This window comes from Pteropus vampyrus, unplaced genomic scaffold (genome assembly GCF_000151845.1).
Source record: "Pteropus vampyrus isolate Shadow unplaced genomic scaffold, Pvam_2.0 Scaffold400, whole genome shotgun sequence".
Lineage (NCBI taxonomy): Eukaryota > Metazoa > Chordata > Mammalia > Chiroptera > Pteropodidae > Pteropus > Pteropus vampyrus.
The window spans coordinates 786,380-796,712 of NW_011889181.1; the positions used below are offsets into that span (position 1 = coordinate 786,380).

Consider the following 10,333-nt stretch of genomic DNA (forward strand, 5'->3'; position numbering starts at 1 on the left):
TTGTTTTATATTTGATTATCATTGCTATGAATAAAACGTTTTTCTATATGATTATTGGCCATTTGTATCCTCTATGTAATGCTTGGTCTTTCCCCCCCCGCCCTATTTTTCTATCATAAAGTAAATGTAAATCTTAGCTCTTACATTTAGGACAATGATCCATTGTAAATTAATATTGTGTATGGTATGAGTGTTTTTATTTTGTTCTGGCATGTGGATACCAATTGTTCCAATACATTTGTTGAAAAGACTGTTCTTTCCACATTGAACTGCTTTTGTACTTTTGTCAAAAATTTATTGGCCATATTTATACGGGTCTATTTCTAGACTCTCTATTGTGCTCCAATGACTGATCTCTGTCTATCCTTTCACCAGTACCAAACTCTCTTTATTAATGTTGCTTTTTGGTAAATCTGAAAATCGAGCAGTATGATTCCTCCAACTGTCTTATTTTTCAAAATTGTTTTGCTTTTCTACATAAGTCTTAGAGTCGGCTTTTCTATATTTACAAACATTCCTGCTGGGATTTTTACTGTAATTGTGTTAAATCCTTAGATTGATTTTGGAAGAACTGACAACTTTACTATTTTGAATCTTCCAATACATGAACATAGCATGTCTCCATTTATTTAGGTCATCTCTGATGTCTCTGATCAAGGTTTTGTAGTTTTCGACACACAGATTTTCTATATATTTTGTTAGATTTTTAAACCTAAGCGTTTCATTTGGGAAAAGGGGCTATTTTAAGTGGTACTTTAAAACACTTTTGGTTTCCAGTTGCGCATTGTTAATATATAGAAATATTACTGGTTTTGTGTGTTGACCTTGTATCCTGTGGCCTTGCCAAGTTCTAGAAGTTTGTAGTGTCACTTGCAAGTTCTAGAAGTTTGTAGTGTCCTTGGAATTTTTGGCAGTCATGTGTCTGCAAATAGAGACTGTGTTACTTCTTTAAGCCATATGTCCTTTTCTTGCCTATTGCACTGGCTCTGACTTCCAGAACTATGTTGCATGTGAAAGGTACTGATCTGTAGTAGTTTTTGTTTGTTTTGTTATTTTCTTGTAATGTCTTTGCCTGGTTTTGGTATCAGGTAATGCTGGCTTCATAAAATGAATTCGGAAATGTTCCCTCTCTTCAAGTTTCTAGAAAAGAATATGCAGGACGGATGTTATTCCTTTTTTAAATGTGAGGTAGAATCACCCAGTGAAATCATGTGGGCTTGGAGATTTCTTTCTCAGAAGGTTAACTGCAAATTCTTTTTTAATTTTTTCTTGAAATAATTAAGGGCCTTAGGTTATCAGTTCATCTTGGCCGAGTTGTTTTTTATTTTATTTATGTTATTTTGTGGCAGACATAAATTTTCGATCGTTTTATAATTAAATCCATCAATATCTCCTTTTCTGGTATACTTTTGTGTGCTCAGAGTGTTCTTTTCTCCAATTTTTAATTATAGTACTATTCAAATACTGTATTTTTCTTGTGCTTAATTTATATTTTTCAGTTTTAATAAAAATGTTAACCCAGGATGGGGAACATGGCACAGGGAATGCAGTTAGCATTAATATGATGGCTAAGGGGAGGGCCGGGGCGGGGAAGGAGCAATTGGGGGGATCGTTTTATGAACAATATAGACGTCTAACCAATGTACTATATACTTGAAACTAATTTACATAAATGAATTTATTTTAAAAAATGTTAATCCATCTGGAATTTAGTGAATAACATGAGGTGAAGATCTAGATCGTTTTTAAAGTTAAAAATTAGTATGCAAGAAGAGAACAAAGTAGCCTCGGAATCTCCCAACTCAATAAGCTAAAACTTTTTCTCACTTAAAAAAAAATTACATATTTACATATTTAAATTTGTTAGAACTATGAAAATTACTTTTGAAAACTCAAATACATATAGATGGACTACAAATACTGTGAGCATACACAAGATGATTAGCTAGAAAAAATAATCAAGAGTCTTCGGTGAACATTTATGCTAAAGAAAACAACAATCAAAACATAAAATAACTTCTGAAAACTGAAAAAAAATGTTTATTTAATGGCATGGGGATATGCAAGAGTGGGAAAAAGTGGGATGCAATACTTTCCTTGTAATTCTTGTTTGTTCTCTCCCTCTCTCTCTTTCTCATATATGACTGAAAAATAATGTACATCAAAATGGATTACTTTTATAAGCAAAGGAAAATCAACTTTTAAAAAATGTTTAAATTACATTCTTCGCAAATTTCGAATGCCTCCTGTTGGGCCACCAAATTCACTAGTGTCCATTAATCTGATCAAGCCAGCTGAGCATGGGACACTGTCCTCCCTCACCAGTTTCTTTGTCTCTCCTAAGACAAATTTCATTTTCAAAAGGATGACCTTGCCTGCAAAAGGACTACCGCTGAAGAGTGAATTCATCACTTGGCTTTCCTCTAGAACCCTCGGTATCTCACTTCTGAATATAGGTCAAGAAAAACATAGCTGCTAAAATATTCTCTCTTGTAAGCTAGAGGAAAAGATCAAGGAGAGGTTGAGAGTGGAAGAGGAAGAAAGGAGGAGCCAATGTTTTTCTCTTCTGTCACTGGACTTCCTCATTAACAGGCACATCACAGGTCACATTCATAGCGTATATGATCTTTATGCAGGTGACTTTTGCTGAGATTCTAAGGAAATCATGATCTTATTGGTTTTGATAGTCCAACAAACTTAGGATAATATTATTAGGATGATTTACACGTGCTTATATTCACGTGTAAATGATTTTATATGAAATGGTGTCTGGTCTCATCTTTCCATCAGGCTTTCCGTCATATTGATAGACCATTATCCAATGTGCTTCTCTCCCATGACTGGGAAATTATGATAACTTCACAGTCACCTCTATTACCTACCTATATGTTGGGCCTCTCCAGACATGGCATAAGCCTTGGCTAGTAATGCGCTTGCCTTTGCAGTTTGGGGGCTGACTTCAGTGAACAAAGAAACACAGATAGAATGGGCCTGGAACAGAGAAAATCATGACAAGTTAAGTACCCAAATGACAGTGAGTCACTGCAGATTTTCTAGCAGCTCTCATAGAATTTCCAGTTGATTGAAAGCCAATACACATCTAACCATGGAGTTACATGAGAGATAAGTTTGAGGCCCAGCTCTGTGAGTCCTGAACAAGTAATTTCACCTTCCTACGTAGAAAGAATATGTAATTTTCATTGATTAGGGTTTGGGAAAGAGTAAATGAGATGGTGCACACAAAACACTGGGCATAGTACACATCACATGGTAAGATCTCAATAAACATTAGCTATTATTATCTTTTATAAGGTTTCATGGCAAAAATAAAATCAAAACTTTAGCTTAGCCTTTCAAAGGTTCAATATCAAAGAAAGTTAATAAAGTGTGGATTCTAGAGCCATACTGCCTGGGTTCCCATCCTAGCTGGGATGGGAACTTACTGTAACACAAAGCAAGCCACTTACTGTAACACAAAGCAAGTCACTAACTTCTTCAAATATAAAACAGGGATGACAAAAATAGTATGTGTCAATCACAGTGGTTATAAAGATTAAATGAATTAATACGTGTTAAGTGTTTAGAATACTACCAGGAATGTAATAAGCACTACAGAAGTGTAGATATTATTATTTGTACTAAAATGGAAGCAGCTACACTCTGGAATGAGGAAGAAGAGAGAAACCATCTAGTCCACACACCCACTGGCAAGAAAAGAACCAGCTGTGCTTCGTATTTCACACGCCAAACACCACAGGGTATTTCAAGGAGCATCAGAGATTATCAGACATTTTGGAGCTAAGACAGCACAGAGTTAAGAGTACAAGCTCTGGGGTCAAATTTTCTGACTTTAAATCCCTGCTCTACCACTTGTTAGCTATTCAACTGCAGCTAAATTAGCTATAACTCTTTGTGCTTCAGTTTCTGCATCCTTAAAATTAGATAAAATGATAATGGTGCCTACTTCATAACGTTATTCACAGGGATTAAATGAGTACATCCCCAAGTGAACATAGCAAAAGCATTCCATAAATCTGAACTATCATTTTTTGTTGTTATTCAGAAATATCGATTATTTATTGTTTTATCTATTCTGATCGACCACTACTTTTAAAAAGTCTTGGACACAAAACTGGACTGGCTTTCTCTGTAAGGAGTAGACTCCCTGCCTTGAAAGCAGCTTTCGCTAACATCCATTGAGTGATGTTAATAACCTTGGATTTTCGAACTGTCTGCAATGCCTTTTCTTCAGTTCGAACTGTTTTCACATATACTGGTGGGTTACAGTCCATCTTTCTATGATATAAGGAATTCAATATTTTGATCTATTTTTGGCTACAGGAAATACCTGAAGTCACAAGCAGGGTTCTCATCTTGAGGAGACAGAAGGTGAATTTAACTTGCAGTTTCAAGAGACGTTTCAAGTACGTGATACTTAAAAGTGTCCTAAACTGTTTTCATTATGATAGACTTAACATTCCTCCTTATGTTTTGTTTGCCCCTGGGCAGTTGTCAAATTAGTTACCTCCAAGTGAGGCACCTTTTTGTTAGTTTAACCTTAGACTTGGAAATACAACCAGCTAGACAAGCTTAGAGGACAAATAACAGTAACAAAATATCATGACTTTTCACCTAAAAAGCCCATTACGTTTCTTAAATAGTTAAGTTCAGTTGTCCTCATGGCTTTTTACCCTGAAGCAGACCCACTAGGCTACCTCTTCCCAGCACTGACCGAGATGAGAGGAAGCCCGAGAGTAGAAACGCCACCGAGTCAGCGTTCCCTGCGGGGTCACTTAAGGTTGAGGAAAGGCTCTCGTGTGGATCTGGAGGGAAGTTGGGGTTAAAATATCTATTAGTCCCAGTCCCTTGTTATTCTGAGAAGCCAAGCTTCCCTGGCTCTGGGAACTGGGCCTGGAGCCAAATGATGCCACCTGGCTGGGGCGCCAGCCAACCCACCAACCTGCTGCAAGTACTGGATGGCCTGGTGGTGGTTTCTCCTCAGCTGCTCAATCTGAGCAACTTCTGTGTATAGAGGGACCAGATCCGACGTTCCAGCACCCTTGGCAGCAATGATGCTGTTGATTGCCTTTTCAAAGTATGCCAGAGCTAGGTTCAACCTCTGGATGGCCAAGGAGGCTCTACAAGAAAAGGGGCGAAGATGGAAAGTCACAGAGAGGCCACGTGTTTTACAGACACAAAAGGAACTGGTTCTAAAAACTAAACAATTTGGCTTCCATAAGCCAATCGTCTCAGTTGTTGGCTCAAAATCTAGCCTGCTGTAAACAAACTCCAATTAACCTGCATTTTACCCACTAAATTCCAGTGACTACCATTCATCAAACCCATTAATACGTCACGCTACAGTCTAATTTTATAAAAAAGCAAATGGAAAAAAATGGCTTCCAGCAATTTACAAGATGGGATAATTTACCTATAAACTTTCTAAAAATCAAAATAAAATTTTATTACCTCTGGTTCCCTTCCTTTAAAGCCTAGGAAAGTGTTTGCTTTTTTTTTTTTTTTTTTAGTTTATTTCTCCTTAGTAAAAAATGAGAGGATGAAGTAAACAATGTAAATATCCCCCCCCACCAAAAGAGGGAGGTTAAATAAATTATGGCACGTTATACAGTAAAATACTTCAGATATTAAAAATCATGTTTTCTTTTGAGACTAACTTATAGGGGGAGAAATTCAAAATGTGCTAAGTTAAAAAAATTACAAAACTGTACTTAAAATATGATCCTGACATACATATATGTAATACATTCATAGCAGTTATGTATGGGTGGTGATATTACAATTGAATTTTATTTTCTCCTTCGTATCTGACTTTCGAATTTTCCGAAACAAAATGGGGACTATAATTTTTCGAAGGAGAATAAAGCAGTATTTCATTAAGATTTATCTTAATGAAATAAGATAAATAATAAGCAAGTCACAATGAAAACATGGGAAGTTCAAAGCTGGTTCTCATGGTTATTATTAGCTTTAATGGTCAAATTCCAGGAGCCCATATTTCCTCCCAAATAAAACAGGGTTAAGAATACCTAAATTAACAAGGTCATTGTGATTAAAAGTTGTATGTAAAGTTACCTAACATATAATACACAATCAATATTACCTCCCCCTCTCCCCTTGCCCACATCTTTGTATTCCCGAGTTAAAAATGCGTATATAAAATTATTTCATAGAAGGCATTCTGCAATGATGACTATTTATTTTAAACAGGAAGGTTTATCAATCAAAAGAGCACTAGCATGTTATCTGATAATTCTTTACCAAAAATTTTTTTTGATCAGTTGGACCAGTAGTTCTCTTGATCATAAAAGCACAAAATGCCTCATTAAGAGCACAATGCCTCTCATTAAGAGCTTGTTGGGAGCTATGATCCAAGTTGTCTGGCCTGAACAATCTTGTCTTATTTTCCCCACCTTTTAAATGAGACAAGGAATTTGCCCTCATCAGATGTTTGGTCAATATCAAACATAGCTATATCAATGTGGTATAGGTGAGCTATGGATTCAGATGACCCAATGCTGGCTCTTCTACCTATTAGTTCTGTCACCTCGAGTTACTTAATCTTTGCATCTTAATTTTCTTATCTGTAAAGTGAAAATAATAAAAAGACCTACCTTGTGGCTTGTGATGAGGAATGAATGAAATAAATTACATAAAGCATTAGAACAGTATCTAGGATACAGTTTTACTTCGTAAACATTCTAACACTCAGAATATGCACAAAATACTCACTCAATACTGTGGAATGAATGAATGAAATGTACACTTGAATTTATTCTGAAAAAGGAACATGGCTATCTTTCACATTAGACACAAAACTCAGCCACTGACCCATGTGACAGCAGGAGACATTAACCAGACTCTGATTTACAGCCCTGTGGACTTAAATCAGCATGATTTAGCTCTGGGCATTTGAACATCTCCCTGTTATTTCTCATCTGACTTCTAGATTCATGATTGTTTAGAGGAGGCAGGCATGACTCATGTATTTCATTTACTTACCATTCAGTCATCTACCTAACTATGCCAAGTGCTTACAGTTTTGGGAACAGATTGCTTTCAAGGATGTGAAGATATTTGAAAAATCTAGGGAATAGTCAACCTTTTATTACTCTTTTTTTTCTTCTGACAATCTGATGGGTCCACTCTCATATCTAAATATTCTGATTCTCAGAGGATCCCTAACTCAACTGTAATACAGTGACGTCTTGTTCTAGCTTAAACAAATTCCATGGACTTTGTTTCCATATGGAACAGAACTTTTCTTAAAAGTGCACATAATGTGCACAGCTTTCATGGGCTGTGCACATTATGTGCACTTTTAAGAAAAGTTCTGTTCCATATCGTCTTCATTAAGTGTTCTTTCCTCATCTTTTAAGGTGTCATACTCAATGACAAAAGTAGGTAGCTAGTCAGGAAAAAAAAAAGTCTAATTTTAGAATAAGCATGAGAGGCACTATAAAAAAGACCATGGATCCAACACTTAAAGCTTGTCATCTTGTACAGTTTGTTTAATCTGACCTTCAGTTTTCTTGTCCTCTAATGAGGTAATAATTGTACCAACTTCCCCAGTGGTGGTTGTGAAGATTTAATGGGGCAGTGCACATAAAGCTTAGACCATGGTACATGCATTTGGTAAATATAAGCCTCTTTTATTATCATTTCACTCTCTGGGTGTTTTTTTGAAGGGGGTTTGTGAGTGTTTGTGTGTGTGTGTGTGTGTGTGTGTGTTTAGGTGTTTTTTTTTTTGTTTTTTGCTGCTCTGAACATTTTTCTCCTCTTATATAGAGAGTATAGAACAATCAAGTAACTCCAGGCATCATTCATAAAAGCCTAAGCTTCTCTAAGCCCAGATCTCACCTGCCCAAAGCAATTGTTAGGTCTTTCTCTGAGACTTGTAATCCACAAACTCCTCCCTTCTGTAATTCTTTCAGCTCCTCCATGTTCCTCTCTGCCTTCTGCAGGTTGAGATAAGCTTCTCTGCTGGTGAACCAGTCAAGGAAAATGCCAGGCACACAAACTCTGCCCAGGGACAGCCATTGATAAGCAAACAAAAGGTCCCCTTAGGAAAACAGAGCAGTACTTGAAAATGGGTACTTTGCTTTGTTCTTTATTTCCCACATGTACATGTTGTCAAAAAGGGAGACTTTTTTTTTAAAAAGGAACAGGGCTTTGGGTTTCCTGTGGTTGCCTGAATCCAAAGCTGGGGCTGGTGGTGAGCATTTGGAGACGTGAACGGAACCTGTAAATTACCCTAGATTTTCTTTAGAGGTGTATACTGCCTGACAGTAATTCTTTTTTCCCAAGGTGGTTCCTATGAGTGGTAAAAGAGAAGAACTAATTCTGCTGAAAGGGACTTTCTGGGTAATTTAGAAAGTCCACGCAAAGCAGGATTTTGGCAAGAGGCAAACAAGGAGAAAAAATCCCCTTAATTCCCAAATATCCTTCTGTTCCCTACATTTTCAACAGCCCCTGCTAAGGGAACAACAGAGCAAGGCCACATCATCAGATTTTGTGAGTTAAGCATCAGACCAATAGAGAGGGGGATATGTAGAGATGGGGACTGGGGACCCTGGCTCAAAGGGGCTCATGATTATTCATGAACATGAAATACCTTTAGCAGTCATCAAGTAGAGATGGTACCAAGAGGCTGCTAAAATCACAAGCATTTTGAGGAGAGGCGTATATAACAATCCTCTCCCTCCTTCCTACCTCCCCCGCCCCTCACCTGGCCCGGGGATATGGAGAATTATTTCTTTTGTCTATTTTGCTTGGCCTCTAGCTTCACGGGCAGTATTCTTAACAGCATTTCAGAAAAACTAAAATGTTCAAGAGTCTATTAAATCAGAGGTTTTGGGCTACATATTATAATCACCTGTGAGGCTTTTAAAAACCTCAATGAACAGCTGCAGCCCAGCCCCACTAAATCAAAATCTCTGGGGTGGGATCCTGTCAGCATGAATTCTTGAAGCTCCCCAGGAGATTTCAATGTGGAGACCAGTTGGACAAACAATGCCTTAAACAACCACCCATTCTCCCTCTTCTTACCTTACCACGACCACTATCGCCCACATCCTTTACTAACACCGATTTTGTGGGATACTCAATGAGGAGCAGGACAGACTCCAAAAAACTTTCAACTGGCTGGGGATGGTGTCCCAGGATAGATCCCTGCCATGGCTCAACTCAGAGCTCCTAGGAGTAGACACAGGACATATATTCATACCCTTCTAGATGAAGACCAGAGGCTTGTGAAGGGCTGGATGTTGGAACAGAGCTACAAGGCCCTGGTTCTATCTCCCACCATAAGTGGGATGAGCCATCTAGCATGTGCGGCCCCTGGCCCTGATCACCAGACCCAGCTGGGAAGGACAGGATATCGGTTTTGCAGGAGACAGGCCACCCCCAGAGTATAGTAGAGCATGACCAGAGCTTCCAGAATTCCCTTTCTCTCCTTGTCTGAGGCCGTCTTTCTCTTCCAGGTCAGCAGTGTGTTCTTGGCAGATTCAGCATGCTTCTTGGCCTGAGCTGGGAGGCCTGGAGAAATTTGAGGGTGGGTGGCAGGATGAAAACCATTAAAAAAGCATGTTTCAGTCAAAGACATTCCTGGGAGGGGATAGGTAGGCAGTGTGGTTGTCATACGGTCCGTAGTGTTCGTTCCCAAAACTGGAGGTGCATCAGAATGATCTGGAATGCTTGTAAAGAATATAGATTCCTGAGCCCCACTCCAGACCCACTGAGTTGGAATCTCCAGAGGCATGAGGTCCAGAAATCTATATTTTTAATTAACTCCACGAGTGCTTCTTAGGCAACCATCCCAGCATTAGTCTGAGGACTTCTGTTTAGAAATCATTGATAGAGACAGGAGTAGAAGCTGAGTATCCCATTCCCAATTTGGCCACCGATGCCAGTTCACCTTTTCAACCCACAAAGCTTCTCCATCCTCCAACTGTAAAATGACAATAATAACTACAGAAGCTATTCCTTTACAAAACACATGGAGATAGTCCAGGAACAAACTAGGTTATGCCACAGAATGCTATGTTTTGAGCTTTCTGCGAAAGGCATTCTATAAATACAAATGCTTATGAATACAATTACTTCCATCTGGGGATATTTTCAATCCCCAATGAAGCTGGTGAGACTAAGTGGTCGCGCACACACGCACACGCACACACACACATAGAAAATCTAATTTCTAAATGCAGTGAGGCCCCTCGGTAAGAAGACAAAGGGAATGCCAAACCCCAGCTCGACAGAACTTGTGGCCTGTGTCCCCTTTTCTGTCCCCTTTTCTAACTAAAGGTTGGTGTTC

General features: G+C 38.4%; 1 protein-coding gene across 1 annotated transcript in view; it reads right to left on the minus strand.

Annotated features, from left to right (window-relative positions):
* The window catches only part of TTC23L (tetratricopeptide repeat domain 23 like), a 42,219-nt gene that overhangs the window by 9,712 nt on the left and 22,174 nt on the right, over positions 1-10,333 (minus strand). Inside the window, exons 5-8 of the mRNA XM_023523674.1 lie at positions 9,399-9,555; positions 7,879-8,004; positions 4,961-5,138; positions 2,883-2,991 (exon numbers count right to left, since the gene is read on the minus strand). Coding sequence (XP_023379442.1) covers positions 2,883-2,991; positions 4,961-5,138; positions 7,879-8,004; positions 9,399-9,555 — 570 coding nt within the window. The remainder of the gene's footprint in view (positions 1-2,882; positions 2,992-4,960; positions 5,139-7,878; positions 8,005-9,398; positions 9,556-10,333) is intronic.